Source organism: Anabas testudineus, chromosome 12 (assembly GCF_900324465.2).
Source record: "Anabas testudineus chromosome 12, fAnaTes1.2, whole genome shotgun sequence".
Classification (NCBI taxonomy): Eukaryota; Metazoa; Chordata; class Actinopteri; order Anabantiformes; family Anabantidae; genus Anabas; species Anabas testudineus.
The window spans coordinates 12,433,871-12,456,898 of record NC_046621.1 but is presented as its reverse complement, the minus strand read 5'-3'; the positions used below and the strand labels follow the sequence as shown (position 1 = coordinate 12,456,898).

Genomic DNA, 23,028 nt, shown 5'->3' with positions numbered 1-23,028 from the left:
GGGATTAGTTGCTGCTCTAATTGGCTCACCGAGAATTCATCTCAGTTTTCATCCAGATTAGAGATAGTTTTTTTTACACAGGTCAAGTCTGCTGCGGCACCTCAGTTTCCAGGCTTCATTTGTAAAATGGAGAAGTGAAGAGACATGACACACCGTCAACATTTGAAAACAGATCTGAAGAGGCTTAGATTGGCATGATCAAGGCGTTACCTAGATTCAGCCTCTATATATTGCTTACATCCATCCACCTGGTTTAAGACAGAGCCTACTTGTGTAGACTACTTAAAATGATATTGTATTGATTTAAATATGAGTCAGCCCATACCCTTTTGCAACACCTGTCTTTGAAGATAAGAGCTAAATATTGGAAGATAAATACACTTCATAAATACAGTCTCATCTCTTTAGTTATTTAAAGAAATATATGAGAAACCACATTAACTGCATTAAAACATAACTGGTGGATTAACATTAACCAGGAGCACACTTGGAAACACGTAGCATTTAGGTAACTACTGTTTTTCTCAAAGCCACCAGAGAAAGAGAAAGCAGTTTGTTCAATATATATAATAAAGTGTAAAACAGCATCATCTCCTCAGGCAGGACTATAGATCTTATGAGTCAATATAGTAACTTGGTGTTTAATATGTTGTGTGTTTTGTAGTTGATCTACACTCGTTCCTGCGTTTCTCTCAGTGAAATCAAGCTGGTTGACACTCTCTAATATATTGTGGTACCTGCCTGCTATCCCTTTACCCGTCATCCTCACCTGATCAACACCTGATTCATCCCGAGCTCACTGTACAGTATCCACACTGACCTGCAGGAACTCGACTATCCGCCGTGTCACTGTCACTTAACACAAAGGCGCCTCGGAGTGTGAGCATCCGAGAAAGACAGCCTCGCAGCAGGGGGAGGTAAAATACGAGAATAATCTCCTGTGCCAATGTCAAACGCTAATGGCAAACACGCGTTTCAACTAGAAGCCCTCACCCTCCTCGCCCTCTCTGTCTTCCCTCTCTCTCCTTTTCTCCGTGTTCAGATGTAATTGACATGACTCCTACACACGTTTGAGCCTGTCATCACAGCGAGCGGTAAAAAATGAGCCAAGCTGCTGTTTGTCGAAATGATTGATCTGAAAGAATTTTCAAAGCTTTTTTTTTGTGCTGATTTGTGATGTTTACATGTCTCATGAGCCTCCGTTCCTCCTCCTGCCCTTTGTGATTCAATGACGATCATGTTCATCTGTTTAAATCTAGTTTCAGTCAGATCTAGTATTAGGTAGCCTTCTCCTCACACGCAACCTCTAGTATAAACATTGAGAAATTCTGTATTCAGAGACATTTCTGGTGATCAATTATGTTTTTACTAGTCTCTCTAACTCTCTCTCTTAGGGTTAACCTGCTGCAACTCTGTATCAGCAGCTGAACCCTTTTCACCCCCCCTCCCTCTATCCCCCTCTCATTCAGATCCATTTTTACCCCCCTCTTCCTTCCATGAATCACATTTGCTTTCTTTTCTCTCCCTCTTTCTCAATTTCCCCCTTTTCTGTCTTCTGTCTTTCTTGGCCTCAGATTGGGGTCAGGAGTTTAGTAGGGGAAAAACATTTGGAGCCGGTGGCACTGGGCCTAGAGCCTCTCGCCAAAAAAATAAAAAAAATAAATTGCTGTTCACACACACATTACAGAGAGCATTAACCTGCCCTACTCTGACTCTCCAAATGTCTCCATTACGGCTCTGCCTAGAACAACACAGCCACCGCAAGCTGCAGCCAGCCACCAATAAAACGCCTGCGATGGTCTCTTTGTTATTTTGTTTTTTGTTTCTTTCCTTTTCTTTTTTTTGTTTTTTTACCATCAATTGATTTGAGCAGAAACAGAGAACTCCAGATAGGGATAAATAAAGAAAGACAGACTGGGGGCAGAGAGCGATGCTTGGCAGTCTTCAGAAAGGGATCTAAGATGAAAACGTAGAAAAAACATCTGTGTCTATGTGTCTATCAGTCGATGGCTACACTATCTGCTCGCTTTCACTCACCGTCAGTGTGATGTTGATGTTATCACGAGGTCAATAAGTCACGATGTTTGAATAGAAAAGCTTGTGTTTTCACTTGGGAATAAAAACCTACAGTATATGAAGTGTATTGTGTTTTATACCAATAGCAGAAAATTCATCTGCAGCTCAGTTTTGCTTTATTTTCATATTTCGTTTCGACTGTTTGGCTTTGACTGTGTACCGTCTAGGTTCATGTCACTGGCATGTCACAGCTGAGATTCCTGTATCCTCCTGTCCCTCCATCATTCTCTCACCCCTTTAAGAGCAGCTCATTTTTCTGAGGTGCCAAGGGTCTCCTGATGTATGAGGTGAGGGGAGGAGCGAGACGAGGAGAGATCAAAGACACGTATAGCGCAACAAAGAGCAATGTCACCTTGGGGGAGAGATACAAGGACACTGATGACTAGAGTGACACATCCCTTCTTCTTCACCTTATGTTTAATCATGAGCCTGTTGATGCTGATCCTTCCCTTCGATGCCTTGCATTGCATTAACGTGCTCTCCTATGCCTGCAGTTCACAAACCAGCACCAATTTTCAAATCTTGTCCTCAATACAAGAAATGAGTGCATGTGGTATTGACTATGAGCAGCATCTTATCTTCACACAGAGCTGAAGAAGCTGGTTGATTTGTTTTGGTCCTGAGTGATAACTCAATAATAACCTTTTGTCGGCTGTAGCAGCTCAGCTTGAATGTGAAAGAACTGATTCTTTAGATGTCAGCTTTATATGTTACAGAAATCGAGAGAGGTGATATTGATATTACCACTGAGAAATGTGATAGCATACTCAAATTTGCAACCACAGTTGTGTTCTTGCAATGATCCAATTCAGTAATAAACTCAAAGCATACCTGGCAGACAGACGTAGGAATACTGAAACAAAACAGAAAGTTACATTTCCACACAACATCGACACTGAGTTTATCAGAGATGTTTTGGTCTTTGTCAAAGATTAAATACATGTTTTCAAGAGCGAAGATATTTAAGAAAATGTCACAAAGTCATCATTGAGTTAATCAGATGAGTTATGAAACATTTCTTTCTAGAACACATTTCACTTTAGACGATGCGATTCTTCAAGTTCATTTACTTTTTATTATTTATCATTTACAGTGTGAAATTTTACCAGCTGTAAATATTAAATTATGATACATCAGACAGCAAGAAGAAAAAGAAAGTTTCAGGTCAACTGAAAAACATCTGGATAATTTAAATGTTTTAGCCATATTGCAAGTAAGCGTTAGAAAAATAGAGCCAACTGTCACAGTTGTCAAACTTATTTTGATACTGATGTACTTTTCCATTCTTTTGACTGACAGATCTGTCAACACTGTCATTTCTTTCTTACTGTTTTCCTGCTGTGCTCCCTCGCTGAGATTTCCTTTGATTATCTGCCTTAAGTTAGCTTTTAGATTTACTGAACTCCGAGTTCAAAATTATACACTATATAAAGGTGTCAGTGACACTTTTAGCTTAATGTATGCTAATGGTAGCAAGGCAGGTATATGGTATTATAGCATTCATCAGTTTCTCCACAGGATATTGATATAATGTAGTGCAAACAGTGTCTTCTATCCTTTTCTTTTGTGCATTGTGCCCTCCAGCCGTTGCAATGATGTTGGATTGTTTGTTAGCAGTATTATTACTGTAAGTGCTTGTTTCTTCATTTCCAACTATATAGATTTGGGGGAGTGAGGAGTTGAACCGCAGTCTGGTGGTATACCAATTTGCTTTGTCCTAAACAATACTTTTAGACAGATATTTAGTATGTTGTGAATTTCAAATGGAAACGAAACATAGTACGGTTCAATAGAGTCAGTATGTCAGTATGCTTCTTCAGTCTGCTTCACTTATTTATTTATTTTTATCACAGTGTCTTCCACAAAGGAAACTGAGGAGCTGCTCCATCTGTAAATACTTATACAGTATACTTCTGTATACATATAATTAGTGAGTAATATTAAACACAGCTGACTTTTCTATAAATCCCAGTCAGAACTCTGCTGTTCTGTCCCAGCTCATTACCGGTTTGTTAATTAATTGCACTGGTAGGTGCGGGATGTATAATAACATCTACAGCACCCTTCTGTCTGTCTCTGCTTTTCTTATATGTTTCTCAAATTGCTTTCGATCCGTTGAATCAGTTTCATGTTTTCCTCCTCTCTGCATTCGTCTTCATCACTATTTCACAGCATCCCATCCCTCTTCTAAGGCTTTTCTTTTTTCCCCCTGCTTCTCTTTTACACTTGTCTGTGTCGCCCCTTTTCTCTCCACATATCTCTCTGTCTGCATCACCGTCTTTATCTGTCTCCCTCTGCCTTTATCATGTGAAACATCACTTTATCCATTCCTTTAAGTATCTTAGTCTGTGGCATCCTTCCTCTATCTCCCCTCTGCTTATCTCTCCATCTCTGTCTCTCTTCATGTCTGTGCCGTGCGTTTTTGTAATGTTTCTTTTCTGTTCCACTCTTTGTCAGCTCACCTGACTTCTTATTTCTCATAGCCCTCTTTCCCTTTTTTGTTTGAAGTTGCCACTTCTGCGGTCTGCGGTGGCCAACTAGCATGATAGCATGCTAATACTGTGTGTGTGTGTCTGTCAGGCCTGTCACTGTGTGTGCGTTCAGCAGTCGAGATGGTGACTCTGCTTAGTGCTCTGGTTGGCTGAGCCCATCTGTCACTCAGAATGGGCGACCTGTGGTCCCGGTCTTCAGTCATCTGTATCACTACTTCGACAGAATTATGAAAATTCCTGTCTCTTGCTCATTGGCCCAATTGAATTACAGGCAGTGCCATGTTCCGTGCAGGGTTTTTAAACGGCTGATTTGAGACACACATGCATGCATACACACACACAAAGTGGCCTCAGATGAGGTTTAGCATGGCTGTTTATTCCCTCCATTTGCAGAACAGGAAGATATTGTCTTGTCTTTTCATACGACTCTTGTTTTGATAGATTTTTGATTGAGTTATTCTCAGTGTTTGTGTCTTTGTATCTTAATATGCCGCCAAGGCTTTTGTTTTCATCACACTGTTTCTGCAGTTTATGGTGAATTATTTGCTTCACAGGACGTCTATTCTGCGTCATTTTGCCCTACAGCACTTCACATCTGTTGTCATTTCATTACAGACATTTATTTGACACTGTGTGCCTGCCAAGACACTCTGGATAAATCACACTGTTATTTTGTCTGCTTCCACACACCTGAGTGGAAGGAAAAGGCAGAAAATGGTCTTGTTTTCTACTTCCAGCAGTTAGTTTTATTGGTATGAGCAACAGCACAGCAAGTCTGTTTGTCACTAAGCGTATTCTCAGTCAAAGAGACTCTGGTTTCAATGAGCTCCTGTGTACTCACTAGGTACAGTACATTCATACAGTTGGCCCCAGCGATCAAACAGAAGCTGTATTTGAATGACTCTTTCTTCCTTCCCAAAGCCACTGAGACAGGTTGCTACTTGTTAGACCTCCAGTCTGCCTGCTGTCGCAGTGCTTATTTGACTGAGTGACTGGCGGCATTTCTGTTGCCTTTTTCATTTGTGTCTGTGTCTTTCTCTCTGCTTGCTTACCTGATTGCCTGTCTCCCTGCTTGCTTGTCTGTCAGTTTCTCTTCTTCAATACACGATACAATGACAACTGATGTTCCTTAAAAATGGCCTTTAACAGTTTTTTTTTACTTTTTTTCTTACATAGTTACATACTGTATACAGTATAATGTATGCAATTACAATAACAGTATAGCATGTAGCTACTGGTGATTAATAGATGATCAATCATCCCTTCAGACCTTTACTGGACAGTTCCTGCAAAGAGAGTGTGGAAAGTGATGATCCTGACAATTAATGAGTGTCCTCTGGATATATTCATTTAAGGCAATTAATAAATTACTCTAACAGTTAGTATAGTGGGTCCAAATTACGATGCTGTTGTGTGCAATTGCTAATGTTGTGGCACATATACGACAAGGACTTGCATCAAGTTTCTACTTTTCTTCCAACAGCAGACATGCTGACTTGTCACAGCACAAGGAGCACAAATGTTAAACTACTAATTACACTGACCGGGTTCCCACAAACCCTGTCTGTGAGTCAGCATGCACAGTGCAAGGCACTATAACTAGCTAAATAAAATGCAGTATCATTAATGCTGTTAATATCACCTGTGCCTATCATGCAATGACATATCTGTGAAAAAGGTCGTACATCCGTAGCAACATAGGGAAACAATCACATAACATGGCATTAAACAACAAGCTCCACATACTTATATTTACTATCAAGTCAGTCACTTTATCCTGATAGAAAGCAAGAGAGACAACACGCCTTAACACTGGTGCATCCTGCTTTCTTCCTCCAGCAGGCTCTCTGCACTAGCTGTGTCCCAGGTGTATTTTTACATGTAAAATCTCATCAGCTCAAACTGGCAATTTTAAGGACACCAGAAACTAGTGTAGTTTATTATTTATTCATTAGCTTTTCACGCTTTGTAAGAAGGTTATTTATAGCACCAAATTATTCTGGGGGGAACAAACCTAAAGAACAAATCTGTGGTAACGCTTTCTGTGTGTTCTCTCTGCCTACATCTATCCATTCTGGTGTCTGTCTGTCACTGTCTGGCCATATCGGTCTGTCTGCCTATCATTGTAGTTGTCTGAGAAAGGAACCCACCCACGGTTGTCTGGTCTCGATCTCCATGGCGACCTAATCCTCACCAATCCCAGAACAGTAGTGTTCCAGTTGAGACCCACTGTGTTACACCATCCTGTCATCACTGATCACTGGATAGAGTTGCCTCTGTTTTAACGGAGTGGCTTTGATCCACATCTAATGATGTGTATGCGCTATATAGAGAGTGAGCAGTTGTTTGTCCTTCTTACTTTAACAAATCCCCACACACAGACAACTTGAATGCATGTGCATTCATTTGAGTATGTTGGTATGTGAGTAAAATGTCTCTAAGTGTGTGTGTGTGTGTGTGTGTGTGTATGTGTGTGTTGTACTGTGTTGCTGGCAGTAATGAATCCAGTGGTGAGGTTGGCATGAGCAGGGCCATGCTATTAACCTCTCTGCCAGCTAGACTGATCTCACCCTGTCTGTCTGTCTCAACGGCCTAATGACACACTCTCTCTTTCTCACACACACACACACACACAGATCTGTCCTCTCTAATCAAATTTCTACTGAAGTGAAAAGTATTCTACATTGTCCCATCATCTCTATTCATGGAGTCAAAAAGCTTTTGCCAACATTGAGAGAAGATTTCTTTTTTACCACCCACTCAAAGGATGTTACTCTTCAAAACTATTTCAAATGTATTAATCTCCACTGGCCCTCTGCAGCCAGATCAGATTGCACTAAATTTAACAGCAGCCATCAGTTTCGACAAGGCTTTTTATGAATGGGTTTTCTCACTCATAACAGTCACAGTTAAGCTACAACTCTAGATGTGCACGCTTTGCTTTTGATCTGACAAGGCCATAGAAGTTACGTCATGTTGGAGTCCCCTAAAACACCATCATTTGAGATATAAATCACTCTGAGTTTAAGAGACTTTTATTTTTACTAAGCCTGTCAAGTAAGATTTAAAGGGACATTTCAAAGTTTTAGACTCAGGGCTAATGCTGGAGGTGGACTGTGAGCTTCACACACGCCCCAAATTACAGCCCATGTGCTCGTTTCATTAAATGCGTTTGTGGCAGCACTGTTGGTCGTCACTGAACAGAAAAAAAACAAAACAACATGACATGTTGGGGAAAAAATATGACAAGAAAAGCGCTGTCATATTCCTTCACCAGTGGTCGTAAATGTCGTTTAATAGTCTGCACTTGATTTTCCGTTACGTGTGTTTGTGCCTGTGCTTGTGTGAATGAGAAATCCCCAGCCTCTATAGGAAATCCTTAGAGGAGTGAGGAGCACCTGGCGCTGTCTGTAGTCATAACAAACGACAAGGAGGGATTAAGACTACATTTGTATTGGTGCCAGCTTGTTACACGCGCTCCCTGTTCACATTCTCTCTCTCATAACCACCGTGTAATGCAGCATTGGCACTTGCCGTGGCTTCGCCCTCGCAAGTTAGTTTTTTAACTGCACTGCTCTTGAATGCCCCGTCTCATCCATGTGCCCCTCATTAGGGTTACGGCCTGGGACGGGCCTGGAGTAATTTCCAACACACCTCATCCCATCTGCGAACTGACCGAGATGGAGATAATGTGGAGAGGAGGATGAATTTGGCAAGCCAGAGGACATAAAGTTAGAGGTTTCTGCAGCGCGAGTTCATTAGGCAGAGGACTGCTGGGAGATAGGTGTCAGCCTGGTCTGAGCTAAATTAAGAGCTTTAGCTGAGGGACAATCAGGTGAATTGGAAAATGGATAGAGGCCAGTTTGTGTGGGCTCATGCAGGATGATGTTTTTTCTTTTCATGAGGATTGTAAGTTTTAACACTTCATATTTTATTGACCCCTATGTTTGTCACCTGACATTGCAAATTTCACATAACAGCATCTCTGCAGTTCATTAAATTCAATGTGTTTTTCTGCAAACACAGCGTTGACCGTATTATCTCCCTTCTAACCAATGTGTGACTTATTGTTTCAGCAGGTGGCGCCGTATGGTCAGCAGGGGATAGGGGGCTACAGCCAGCAGCAGGCGGGGCAGCAGGGAACCCCTCCATACTTCAGCCCCCCTCAGCAGACGCCTCCAGGCCCAACCCAGAGCCCCTACCTGCAGCCCCGACCACCACCTCAACAGGTACCAACACACGCTCACATACAGTTGTCACTCAAACCAAGACGTTCTTCATTTACATTTTTACAGAGACACTCGCTGTATGCTGCATGCCACAAGTATAAATGGAAGTGATTACTGTAACTCAATGAATAAATCAATCAGTTCTATGCAGATATTGAAGTGTGTGTGTGAGAGAAAGATTTAGTGCGTTGGTGGTCCAACATGCCTACCTGGTCTATGGGTCACATTATTCAGGAGAGGTTTTTGTATATTTTCATATTCTATCAGAGCACACACACTCATACACACACATACTTTACAGAAACAGGACATTTGAATGCAGTTCAAGTTAACAGATTGGACAGTCACAGTGTCTAAACACATATTGTACATTTCCAACACACACAAGCCTGCCAGCACAGAGCCAATCCTCAGTACAACAAAGGGCCTGTTCTGCAGATATGGATCAAACTTATCCTGCCAAGTTTCAACATGATGTTCTGTAGAAGTTTTCCATTGGGAAGCTGGGTTCAAGCAGTTGCTTTTGAGTTGAGTGAAGGCTGCCCATGTGTTTCCCATCCACTCTGCAGCCAGAGGGATATATCAGCCTGCATGGAGTGACTCTGGCTAACAGCCCTGCCCTGGATCAGCACAGACCAGAACAAAATGCAGCAGGAGAAAGAACAGGATAAGAACAGAGAGGCTGCAACAAAGCTGGACAGAAAGGGATAGATCAGATAGAACAGGAGGGAGAGAACTTGATAGGAGAAATCAGAACAGGACAAGTCTGAAGATTGAAGTAAGGGTGCCCTAAGCCATTCTGCAAGATCAGTATCAACGCTGTCTTAATTTAATAAGAAGGCAATAAGCCAATTGAGTATTGGTTTTGGCTACATTAGTCCATAGCATTCTTAATGCATAAAATTACTAGCATAGATACTATACACAGTGTGGAGCAGACGAGTAAAGTAACTATATGAAGTGAAATTACTAATATGTAACTTTTTTTAAGAAGAAATATGTTCCATAACTTCTTAATCGAAACGTGGAGAGGTGCTGCCAAGGTTTTAGAGCAAGGCTCGCACTTCTAACCAATCAAAGAATTACTGTTAATCCTGCTTGATTAGAAAGTTTTGGAGTATTCTCAGTTATTATACTGTAATTTCATGATGATGACTACCGGAAGCGCTGTGCAGAGTGTTGTGAAGCACAGCCGAGTAAAGCAGAGTAGGAAGAGGGAGGGCCGAGCGAGGAAGAGTGGATTAGTTTCAAGCCCTGTGCCAGTTGCATATCTTAACTCTAAGTCCAATTTTAAATTAATGCATTTAGTTAGTGATTTTCATTTCATGCAGTGTCCACCTACATCACAGTGGTATATTGCTACTTTATTACCTTTACTGTGCTTGTGATTTGTATTTACATTATTAGGTATTTATGCACCTGCATAGGTGTCGTTGGTAGATATATAGATTTTTCCTAGCATGTAAACACACACTAATGCAAAGGGCATCACAGGGCAGACTGGACAAGAGCATTTTAAAGCATGTTTTTTTTTTTTCTTTTTGGCCCAGACACCAAATTGGTCATTAGTAGTTCACAGATGTGAGCAGACCTACTGTATTTAGCATGTGCACAAGCTGATGCCATTTGCCAGCAGTGTAGTTACGTCTGTCGAGGTAGGTATACTGTGATTTACTGAGATGTAGTTAAACCTTCTTTTAGACAGCCTTGAATATTGAGCACGCCAAGACAAATAGCCAAGCAAAAAGCCATTGTGAACACAAAAGCAGGTTGTCAAAAAGGAAATCGTTAGTCTTAGCATGGTAATTTTCATACTGAGTGAACATTTCAGCCAGCATGCCTTTTGTCTCACTGAAAAAAGCACTTACTCTTGTTTCCTCACTTAACATGCTCACACACACAGACTGTGCAGCCTATTGAACAAACATTATTCACTCTAACTGGGAGAGGCTGAGATCCATGGCCATGCTGACATTTTTTGACAGTAATGGTGTGTTTTCATCATCGCTGATGATGCGGTGGTAATTGACCCTCGCTGACATTTATACACCTGGTAGTTCAGCCCAAGTGCTGGGATTGGCCAAAGCCCTGTTTTACCTGTACTGATAGGTCTCATATTGGTTGCTATGCCAACTACTGTGGTGACCAGGGAGCTGGTTTCCTCCTATTTGTCATTGTTATGCATGCACACTACTTTAAGGGAAAATGTTTCAATCAGCACACATGCTTGTTAAAGCTGCATAAAAGCCACAATCCCTACAGCAGCCACTGCATCAATGTTGCATCCCGCTGTCTTTACCTATAATCAAGAAATCCTTCCTATGTGTTAGAGCTATATGGCGTTTTATGTCCCAGCAACACAGCAGGCAATATGCAGACACCTCCTGGTTCCTGTCGGCTCACCATCAGACTGCACCAACCGCTCCGTTTTCTGTCCATTAATAAGCTCCTGGCTCACGTACGTTTACTTTTATATTACATTCTTATGTTTTGGCTCGGAGTGGGAAATGTGCTTTAACACGGAGCCCGACTTTTAATGATCAAGAAGCAAAAAAAAAAAAAAGAAAAGTTAACAAGATTCCTATATATGCTGTGTGGACCTGGAAATGTATAGTAAATTTCTTGAGGCAGAAGTGGGATTTGGCTCATACATCAGCATGCTCTGCGCTCAGCTGCACTTTTTCCATCTTGTATAACAAATGCAAAATCCAGGTCCAAGCACTCACTTTATTTCATTATTTTATGTTGAAGTAATTACTGAAAATACACAATATTGATCATTAAAAAAAGTGGCATTTTGCACATAACAAAAACAAAACTGCAGTGGCATTAAGACAAAGTTAATTGTACATCGATCGAGTGAGAGGGGTGTTTTGAGTGGGAAAGAATATCAGAAAAATAGCTGAATACATTTCAGTAACAAAGAAACTAGGTCCCCGTCTATGATTTTGAATCCAAAGGTAAACATGTTTGGAAATTGAACTTACACAGTGCAGCTGGTCAAGACTCCAAACAGAAGATTTGGTGTGCTTTCAGCTCAGCACTGTATTACTTTCATTTTTCTGTTCTGAGCGAGCGTGCCTTTCTATCGGTTTTTATAAATGTGTGTCTGCGCATGTTTGTGTGTACACTAATCAGCCGAGTGTGCTGCGGCAATACTGAGCTGTGAAAAGGTCAAATGGTGACCTTTGTCTGTGATTCTGAGTTGAAATGAGACATGATGTGAGCTGCACAGAACGGATTACACGCACACACATACACACAATTGCAAGTGTACGCCAGATTAGGATGTCATTGTGGTTTTGACCCCTGTTTTTTGACCCTGCATTACTCTGAGAAATCCAAGCTGAAAAGTTCTTTATTTTGTTCTTCTGATGCTCTCCGCAGTTTCTTTTCCCCCCACTCCACTCCCATTAACCCTAGCCAGAGGACATCCTCCAGCTGATGGAACCATTCCAGCTCCCTTTGACACAGAATTTGCTCTGCAACCAGCTGCTATTAGTTGGTTTTGTAACAAATTGAAGCTAAAATGCCATCTTTCTTTGAGTCTATTGCACTTCTATGACCTCAACAGATTGCAAGGAACATATCGGGCTAAAAAGACATTTCTAAGACATCATGGCTGTTTCGGAAAAAAAAAAAGTACAACATTGCACCATGGAAGAAGTGAGTTTTTAAAAAATATAACAAGCGGTTAGTTTGCTGGTGGTGCTTTGGATGTTTGAGGACGCTGCATATTTTTGAAATGATGTGAGTTGTAACTCTCAGAAAGATTGTGACATATATTTGAACTTAATTGTTTTAGATGTGTTTTGATCTCACACACTACTGGTTAATTATTTGTGCTTTAACATGTAACTTTCCACCAAATAAACAGAAGATATTTTTGCTATGCGAAAAAAAACCACATTTCAAAACCTCAGAATGGTGGCTTCTTTTCTGGAAGTATATTTTAACAGACCCTATAAATATCATGACACTAATGTGTTTGGTCTGATTGTTGACTTGAATTACAGTGTGTGACAAATTGCTTAAAAGGAGAAAATTGGTGCCCTTTCCTTTTCTTCCTGGCCATATTACACTTGACGCATAACAGATGAAGTGTGTGATATTTTGTTACTGTCTAATACTTTCTACCTCATAAAAACATAGATGGGAGAGCTGTAATTTCAAGAATTCAAAGATTATTTTTTATGGCATGTTTGCTTTATTGGGTTGTATACCCATGGACTGTGATAGAATAGACTGAGCAGAGAGAGAGAGAGAAGGTGAAATGCAACACTGGCCAGCTGCCAGGCTCAAACTCATAATGTTATGAGAACATGGTACCGGCTTTGATCAGCTATTCCATGGAGCACAAACTATTTAATATTTCACAAAAACATTTTACATATTTATTTATAATGTAATTACATGTAAGAGAATATAGTGTAGCCCCGGTTAATATAAACTATATGTTAAATATGTGGTTAAGTGGTATTTGGGTAAGTAGAGTTGTTGGGATCTGACGGCTGGCCTTTAAAAAAGGAAATGTGACATTTACTCCCTATAGTAAAAACCACATATCCACTCTCCTCTGTGAAAGTGATCCCACCAGTTGTTTCCTCTATTGGCTTTAACTATTTCCTCTTCCTGTCTGAGAGTGGGCTCAGGGGAGTGGTGCTGTGGTGTAGAGGAACTCTCAGCTGATTGGAGGAGACAAGCTCACTTTACAGGAATCTGCATTGGAGGAACCTGATTCATTGGTGTTGATGCTGCTTTGCTATGCTCATAAGCAGAAAGCCGCATATCCTGCATGCGGAATATATGAAACAATAGGGTATATGACAGATTGAAATATTTACACTGCTGCACAGTTTGGAAATTTAGCTCTGAGACTCAAACATACTTTTACTGTCCTTTAAAAAGCATGTCTCTTCGAAACCTTTCAACCCTGTGTTCATCTTTTTTTTAAATAGTATATATTATACACTGTCTGCATGTAATTTAGATGTTTCTCATAAAGGAAACATCTGAACAAAACAGTCTCACCACAAACTCCATGTGTTGGCTCTTTTGAAGCTTTTGATTGAGTCACATGATCTCAATCATTCGATGGTACACAGACTACACATGAATATTATAGTATGGCGTAGTACTCAAATTATAGAGTGCTCACACACTGATACATCACCTGGGTCCCATACCGTTCACGATCACTTTGTCATTTCCTATTTCCTGTCTGTCACCTCTCCGCTCCCAGCCAGCTGCAGCAGCAGGCCCTTTCCCCACCCTCCACTGCCCCCGTCTTTAATCACACCAGGTTAATTAAAAGGCCATGGAGCCTTTCTGCCGCATGCCCCCCTGGCTTTATTACCCCCACGTTGTATTTTTGCTCTGCTGCATTTTAACACACACACATTGTCACTCACACGGATATAGGAGCTCACCTTGGTGATGACGAAGGGGTTGAGGGGACGAGACAGAGGAAATGAGAGTCAGGAAGGTGTGTGTGTGTGTGTGAAAAGAGAGAAAGGATAGGACGTGCTGAGAGTAGAGAGGAAGTTGTGTATGTGTGTGTGGTGGGGGCATAGTGTGTGGGTGTTGGGGGCCCCAAAGTTCAATGTCATTAATTGGTCACCATTTGAATATTAAGTGAAGAACTCTGTTAATTAACAGGATAATAAAAGTGCTGTTGGCTGGAAGGGGGTGGACAGAAAGTGGGAGGGAGCGAGGGATGGAGGGAGGATGGGCTGAGGAAATGGAGGGCATATGGCAAGAGAGAGAGAGAGAGAGGCTGGGTGCGGGGTGATAAGAGGGAGAGAGAGACGTCCGTGGGTAAAGGTCTGGCAGTGGTAATTTGCGGAGAGCTGCGTTAATTGTCATAACCTTTTAAATGGCAGAGTTTATCGGAGTCCTCTAAATGTCCCCTCATATCGCCACGGCAACCCTGGGCCTGCCGCTCTCTCCGATTGGCTGCCACTGACGAGCACTTAAGCTTGATGAGTTTTCAGGCAAAAACTAAATGATAAAATGGAACAAGAAAAAAAAATGTAAAAAAAATATAAATATATTGTATATGTCAGTTAGGTTTTGTGTGCACAACCATAGCAGGTATGCATTTGAAACAATGTTTTTAATTTAGCGTGTTTTTTACCTCCACGTTGACTGACATTCGTTAATTGCTAGACCAGAATCCGCCACTGTTTTTTTCTGTTTCTTTTTTTTTTTTCCTCTTTTTTGATTTATGTTTGTTTTTGTACAGCCTAGCTGCAATTCAAATGCAAATGAACGAGAACAGGAGAGGTGTTTTTGGAACGGTTAGGACAATCATAATGGCTCAGAAAAAAAGGGGGCTGGTAGTTAGCGGCACAGCACCCTAGGGGCCTCATTTAGCTGCCATTTGTTAGGAAATGCCGCTACATTTGTTCCTGGATACAGACTTCACAGACAGCGAGAGAAAGAGAAAACACCAAAAAAATGTCACAGTCAAAGTCGAGCTCGCCAACACACCGCTATTGTTCCTCCATGCTTTAGCAAAAGTCATGTGGGTGTACACCAGTTTGGGTGGATGTCCTCTTTAACTGCGAGCCAAAGCAATTGAAGTGAATGGGCGGATGGGGGTGGTGGTGACGGGGACTTGCAAAGAGTGTGTGAAGTGAAGATGGTACAAAGACTGGCTCTTATTTGATTAGCCTGTGTAGAGGAATGAGAATGAAAGCCCTGGCAACGGCATCTGCAGCTAACACTATTAGCTACATCTGACATTATCCCTAAGGGACATCCTGCACACGCCGGAGTGTGTGTTTCTCTGCGCATTTCTTTCCGTGACTGCATGTGTGTTTCTGTTTGTATCGGCGAGACTGAATGCTTGGTTGTGGCTGTGTGTGAGTACAAGGCTTGTGCGAGTGTGTGTCCTGTGTCAGAGCTCTGGTCCTCTCTTGTAGTCTCTTTGTGCTAAAGGTCAGGGGGATTGCTGAGATAGAATCCAATCTGAAGGACACAGCACTAGAACAGGCCCTGCTACAAATGGACCCATTAAGATAGGCTGGACACACACGCACACAGCTCACAGATACATGGGCACATACACACGCAGGTATTCTCGCGTATAAGCATGCAGCCGCTATTTACATTCTAATGGTCTTGCTCCCTGTGATGATAATAATAGGCTCTAACCAACACACTGTTTTAAAAGGCAGTGGCAGGAGACAAAAATAGGCCTGCCCTGCAATATATTTACAGCATAAATAATGAAATAACCACAATTTAAATGCAATCATTTCCAAAATATTCTGAATGGATCAAAATATGTAAATGTGCAAAAAAAAAAAAAAAAGGAAGAAAGAAAAAAGAAAAACAACATGAAAGGCACGCATATCATAACCAAATGTTGATTCGTCACATTTTTCAGAACACGATGTAACTCGCTCTCACTGCTGATTGTTGCTTCAATTATGGTTCAGTCAGTCTGATTGGTGTGAGCATGTGTGCATATCTGCAAGTCTGAGCCAACGCGTGTGTGAATGCGGGGTGTTGAATATTGATGCCCCCCCCTCCACACACACACACACACACACACACACACACACACACACACACACACACCACCACCACCACCATATCATCACTGCCTCTATCTGAAGCTGAAGCACACGTCTGTGGTGTTCTATTCTTTGAAGGCCAGCTGTTTTTTTTATAGCTTGGCCAAATGATAAATTAAGAAATGAAAGATATTCTAATACAAATACACATTTTCTACACACGTTTTACCGCTGTCTGGCCCTGCTGCTGAATGGACATCAGAGACTCCCTGTACTTGGCATAATGTGGCAGGAGGTGGTGGCAAATGGACTTATGTTGATGGCGTGTGTCTTTGCATGTGCATTTGTGTGTGTATAGTTGGGGAGTAAGTGTGTGTGTGGGCGGTGGGTGTGTGTGTGGGGGGGCTCTCTCCTAAAGACGCGCAATTAAGCTTAATTTTTAATGAATATTAATGGCATTAGTGTCAGATTTTGTGGAGATGTGCATCTGCCAAGGTGCAGGGTAAAAAGGGGGATGACTAATTCATTTGGTAGTCATGAGGAGAGCGGCTGGAGACAGGAAGGGAAGGGAGGGTAGACGGGTGGAGGTGGTATTGATGAGGAGGAGCAGGGTGGAGGAAGGGATGGAGATGGAGAAACGGAGGTGTGATAGGTGATAGGGAGGGTGATGGATAAAGTGAAAGAGATGAGGAGAGGGAGGTATGTGAGAGGTGTGGAGAAAGCGAGAGATTAATGGGCACGGGATAAACAGAGGAGATAGAAGAGAAGAGTGAGGGAGTGGTAGTGGTGGACAGCAAGGGAGCTGTTTTAACTGGAGGAAAGGAGGGAGAGTTAAAGACTATTTCAAAATGATATAAGCGAGGAAAGGTGTGTCAAACATAGAAAAAAAGCATTTGATATCATAAACTTAGAGCCAATTGGATCCAAGCAGGACACCCACACTGGGTGTTTGTGAGGAAAACACAATCTTCACACAAAGTTTAGAAACTAAAGATTGCCCAGAGGAGACAATAGCTGTGGAAAAAGGGATTAAAGTACAAGCATGTTTAAATTATTATAAATAAAGCTGAAGTTTAAAATAATCCACATCTTTGCCTCACTGTCTTAAAAAAAAAAAGACAGATTGAGACAGATGTCAGCCAAAATCAGCTTAACGTAATGGCTGTGAATTTCGCTCTGGCTGCTTTCTGTTGTGTCAAGCAGTGGCATCAAATGTGCTTGCTCGCTGTCATTCCAGTTTCATTGCTTATTTTTTAAGACAGGCAATCATACAAGCAAAGCGAGGCAACATTTCACCTTGGTCCCAGCTTGAATATACTGTCGAGTGAAAACATGTGGAGTGCAACCAAGCAAAAAGGCCCAGTGCAGCCTTCTTAAATTAAGTGTGAGCCAAAAAGAAAGAAAGTGTCAGATATGTTGTGTGTGATGGGTGGAACTACTACTTGTGGCAGCATTGTGGTCCAGACACCCTTAACCTGCAGGAGTAAACTGCCAGCCAGCACCAAGAGGCGCCGATCTTTGACTTCTTTGAGGGGAATTTCTTTTGGGAGTCTAACGTCATACTTACACAGTACAAAAGATTACATTACAAGCTGGACTGACTACTTTGACTTTAGAAAGTGGCCACTTATAAGCAGACGTCTACGTGCAACTTTTCTGTATCCTGATCACTTACCGGCCGACTCCCGTTCCTGAGTGGGTGGGATAAACGTGGTGCTGCGATATTGATTTACGTTCACATAAAACCTCTGTGGCTCTATATATTACACCACATTCAGCAGTCATCTATTCAATCAAATCTAATATTACACTGCCTCTCCACACAGCTGTCTAATAGCATTTAACTCACAGTTTGATTCCTGCATTCCCTCATGTACTTCAAACGCTTGCCTTCAATATCCTTCATTCGTTTCTACTATGCCAAGATGAAGTCTTTTGAAAAGCACGGAGGATGAATGAGTGTGTTTCTGCACGCGCGAGTATGCACGCGTTTGTGTTTGTGTGTGTGTGTGTGAAGACAGGATTAGCTGTGGCCTAAGGCTTAAGGTATGGAGTGGAGTGTATTTTAGAAGCTTCTAAATTAGCTGGGAAATGGGATTTTGAGACAATGGACTGGAAAAAACTCAAATGAAAGGATGCATTCGCAGCACTCCTTCATTTGATGTTCTCTTGCTCTCTTCTTCAAGTTTTTTTAACCGTTGTTCCTCTCCCTTCATCTTCTCTCTCTCTCCCTGGGCTTTTCTGCCTCCTCCATTTCTTCTCTCTATCGCTCCTGCATCTCACCTTCCGTATACGTATCTCAGCCTCTGTGTCTTTCTGCCCTTCTCCTCCCAGTATGTTTCCGTCTCTGTCACCCTGTCTATATTTCATGATGATGTAAGAACTTGAGTGTAAACAGTAGTATGAGGCTAACCTCACTTTGACCCACTTAAAACGGAAATCCCCTCGTGTACACACACACATACACACACACACATATACACACTACAGACTCATATGCCTGAGTAAATATTGGACTCGGGTCAGCAGCTACTCTTCTGTTCTCAATTCAGTGTGTGTGAGTAACTGTCAGTCTGTGTGCACATTTTTGACTGTGAACCAAACAGCGCACATGTGTGAGGGCCACCACACGTCTCCTCTCCTCCAGTTCCACTCCTCTCTCCACCCCTCCTCCTCCCTTCCTTTTCCAGGTCTTTATTTACCTGTGGAGGTGTATTTGTGTCCACGCCGAGTTTCTGCTTCAAAAGAAACACTTCCGACCACGTAATAAAAGCCTGACGTTTGGCGTGCATCCAGGCTCCCATTGATAAACACAGGGGGGCTGTGCACACAAACTTGGGGCTTGCCCAGGGCCCTGATGAGGAAACTAGCGCTGCCTTGTTTTTAAAATAACATCTCTATTCTTTTTTGCAGTGCTTCTGTCAAGTATCTCTTTCACCCACACACTTGTGGGATGATATGCAATCAGTTATTGAACCACGTCTTGATGAACAGGGGTTCCCCTTGGCTTTCAGATGTTGTTAGAGGGATAGTACTGCCGTTTGAGTTTTAGGTTATGATTGGAATAAGGAGGCTATTATTTGGCTGTTTTCAATTTGATTATTTGAAATCATAAAATGCAAAAAAAGGTTATTTGTTTTTAATCCAACTGTGGAACTGTGGAAGCAGGACACTGCTTTTTATCTGTAATTTAAATCTTACTGGGAAGCTTTTATTCTGAAAATGCACAAGGTAGACATGATGGTAACACTCATGCTAAAAATTGTACTTCTGACGTCTGAAAATGTACCCACACAGATGAAACAGTCTAAGCACATTACAGGAAACATTAGGACATAATTTTTCTGTATTTTTAGAATTTGTGCCTCAGTCATGTAATGGGGTAATAATGGAGATATGGATTTGAAGGGACTACTCTAGGGCATTTAAGGTCATTACATTACCTTTTCTTAATAATGAATGAAGGAATACATTAACTTTTTGTCTCTGTGTGTGCACAGTTGTTTAAACAGCGTGGAAACTGTGTGTGCAGATCTACATATATATATAAAAAATGAATTTGATATCAGATTTACAAAAGAATCTGCACAGGAACTTAATTTGTATTATTCACCCAGGATGCACAAATTATGACACGTTTCATGTTCTAATAATAGATCCATTTCACATGATACATTTCTTGCTGTGAAAGATAATCTTCAGCTATAAACTTATGTCACCTGGCTGACAGGAGTATTGCCCACCTACTACAGTATAATCACACGACAGATAAGAAATCAAACTGTGGGGAAAATGGATTTTGAAAGTAAAATCTTCAAGGCATGCTGTAAGTGTGCGCGTGTGTGTGCATGTGTGTTGTGTCTGGCTGTGTGTGCAGGCACACAAGCACATGCGATCGCTCTCTGTGTCTCGCCGATCAGTTATCACTAATCCTTCCACTCAGAGCTCTTTAACAAGTTGCCATTGTGCTGCCGACGCTTAACATGATGGAGGAACGACCTCCATGGTGAATGAAAAGAAGAGGGAGACGGAAGGAGGGAGAGATACAGAGGGAGGGAGAGGGAGAGGGCAACACCTCCAACAATGGAGAGAAAATTGGTTTACACTAGATAGGCTTGTGATTACAGAGGGAAAGAAAATGACTTAGATTGAACAATAGAACTGACTGTGTGTATTGGTGTGTGTTTGTACGTGTGTGTGTATGTGTGTATATATCGAGGATTAGTGGGTGGTTAGGCCGGGATTTGGTTGAAATGAATTGGTGGGTATGGAGTGCTGATGGGTGCCTGTTTGGATGTTTTTCAGCCTGCATGTACTGTATCAGTGTGTCTGTGTATTTCCTTGTGCAACGTGCCTCTTTGTGTTGTGACTTGATCTAACTGGGAATCAGAGTCTTTATTACAGCCCTGCAAACCTGAGACACACTCAATAGTCTCTTTCACACACTTTTAGACTATTTTTGTCATGATGGAACATGTTGTTGAAGGTGTCTAATGTATGGTGTAACTAGCATTTAGCAGGAAAAGTAATTTCAGATTTTAGCTAAAGAATACATGAGCATATCTGTACCAGTATCAGAAATAAAAGTACATGTTGACTTAGTGAATGCTTTTTTATGTACATATACCTAAAAATCCAATTTTTAGCAAGCATCCAGATTTTCCACATCAACAGTTCTGTGCTGGAAGCATTGTATTTTACAGCTGAACCATGAATTTGTTATTTCTAACATGTTCATACACAGAGCGCATTGTAGTAACATTCTTGAATTGACCTCAGGCATGTTTTGCTGCATATGTGCGAATTATATTTCTGTTTTGATCAACCAGTACACATTTTATATTTTTGATATCCCAGTTCTCTTCTGTGGTGCTCTACGATATTTGCAATATACATTTATTTACAGCAAAGAAGATGGAGAGTTTAATTTGCAAGCTCCCGACCTGTTTGGGATTTTTGTAAACTGATACCAACCTGCTTAACAAAAAATAAATCAGGCAGTTTGCAAATTGTAGTGTGTAACACATAGTTTCGGTGGGCTACTTTCCCTTCTCCTGTTTCAGTACACAGTATGTATACATATTATATATGCATTGTTTTTTTCTTTACATTTAAAAGGATATTTTTTTAATTTATTGACCATAGTCTCTGTGTCGGTCTCTCTTTCTGTGTTTCTTTCTAGGAGACCCAGCAGGACAGCTACAGCACCAGGGGTCCTGCCCCAGGGAATTCTGGGAAGGCCAACAATGAGGATGGCATCTCTCAAGACCGCCCTTCCAGTCTGCCGGTGAGTGACAGACAATCAAGTTCACGAGTAAGCACACAGCATTGCTGAGTTCGACACTCAAAGTCGAAGACAGCGTTATACATAGACAGACTCTAGGTCAGAACTGCTTAAACATACTTTGTGTACGTGTGCGTGTGTGAGAGAGAGAGGGTTGTTTCCACTTTAATGTCTGACTTTCAGCTGTAATGTTTTCTGTCCAATCAATCGCCTCTGCTCACCTGGTGACCTGCCTGTTTGTCTCAGGTCCCGCGGGAGACATGGATTTGACTGCTAGTTTCAGAGCTTATGTCTGTGTCGAAGGCAAAAAGGCCACGTGCATCAGCCCGTGGTCTCCGCGTCATGCACTCGCTCACACATACACCCACACGCACAGAAAAGCATATGCAGAGACACAGACATTCCTGCAGAACGCACACAGTCACACATGGAAACACACATACACACACACTGCCTCTTGGCATTTGGGCGAGCTAAAAATCGTTAAGCAGGTTGACTGGAGGAGTAATTGAGAAGAAATGGTGAGGCCAGGCTGATCTACGAGGAGAGTGATGTGGGCTGCTCCAGTTTTTTGGCTAAACTAATCGCTTTTTACTCTCTATCATTTCTCCCCTTACAGCTCCCCAGCACTTTCAAGAATAGAATAAATAGACATTTGCAAATGGTCGCAAATATTGGCACTGCTTGAGGTGTGTGCCGTTTAATTTACCAGATATTTTGGAACTGCCTCAGGAGTGGAGGAGCAAACTGCAAGAAAAGCTAAATTAAATGTATGAACACAAATTAAGTGATAATATTTTCCATGTACTGATACTTTTAAAGTCCGAGTGCATTGGTCGTCCTCTGCCTTTCAACAAACGCTGATGGTTGACTTTGCTTTGTTTCAGATCAGCAGCTGATTTATCTGTCAGTTTTCCTATTACTGTTGTTGCTACTACTTCACTTTCTCATGCGCACACATGCTCACACACACTTTTTCTCTGTTTTCTCCCTCCGTAACATAGTAATAGCATGTCATCTGCTTTATCTTGGCATTTTTTCCCTTTATCTTTCGTTTTCATTCTCCCACACTCCTTACCCCCCTTCCTCTCTGTCTTTCTCTCTAAAGTAGCGTTATGAAAGCTTTTTTCTCCCCTCGTGCTATAATGAGAAATGGCCTTGATGTATCAGTGTGTGAATTCGTAGCGAGAGGGGAGAGTAAGGCGAGGAGCCACTGCAGTCGCGAGGGCCGATCTATTTGAACCACCATCACTATCACCCCATATTCCCTCACCACTTTAATCCTGGCGCTCTACCCCTTGGGTTCTCCGTGTGTTTTCACATCCCATCCAAAGCGCATGGCTCTCCGAGATCCTAATCGGCAGCACGTTTTGATGAGAGAGAGACAGAGAGGAAGAGATGGATAGATAGATGGGGAGAGAGAG

General features: G+C 41.7%; 1 protein-coding gene across 5 annotated transcripts in view; it reads left to right on the top strand.

Annotated features, from left to right (window-relative positions):
* The window catches only part of LOC113158695 (AT-rich interactive domain-containing protein 1B-like), a 150,483-nt gene that overhangs the window by 31,026 nt on the left and 96,429 nt on the right, over positions 1 to 23,028 (top strand). For 4 of the 5 annotated variants that reach the window (XM_026354785.1, XM_026354783.1, XM_026354786.1 and 1 more), the window contains exons 3-4: positions 8,645 to 8,797; positions 21,503 to 21,607. In XM_026354785.1, the coding sequence (XP_026210570.1) occupies positions 8,645 to 8,797; positions 21,503 to 21,607 (258 nt within the window). The remainder of the gene's footprint in view (positions 1 to 8,644; positions 8,798 to 21,502; positions 21,608 to 23,028) is intronic. The other variant, XM_026354784.1, reaches the window with a different exon arrangement.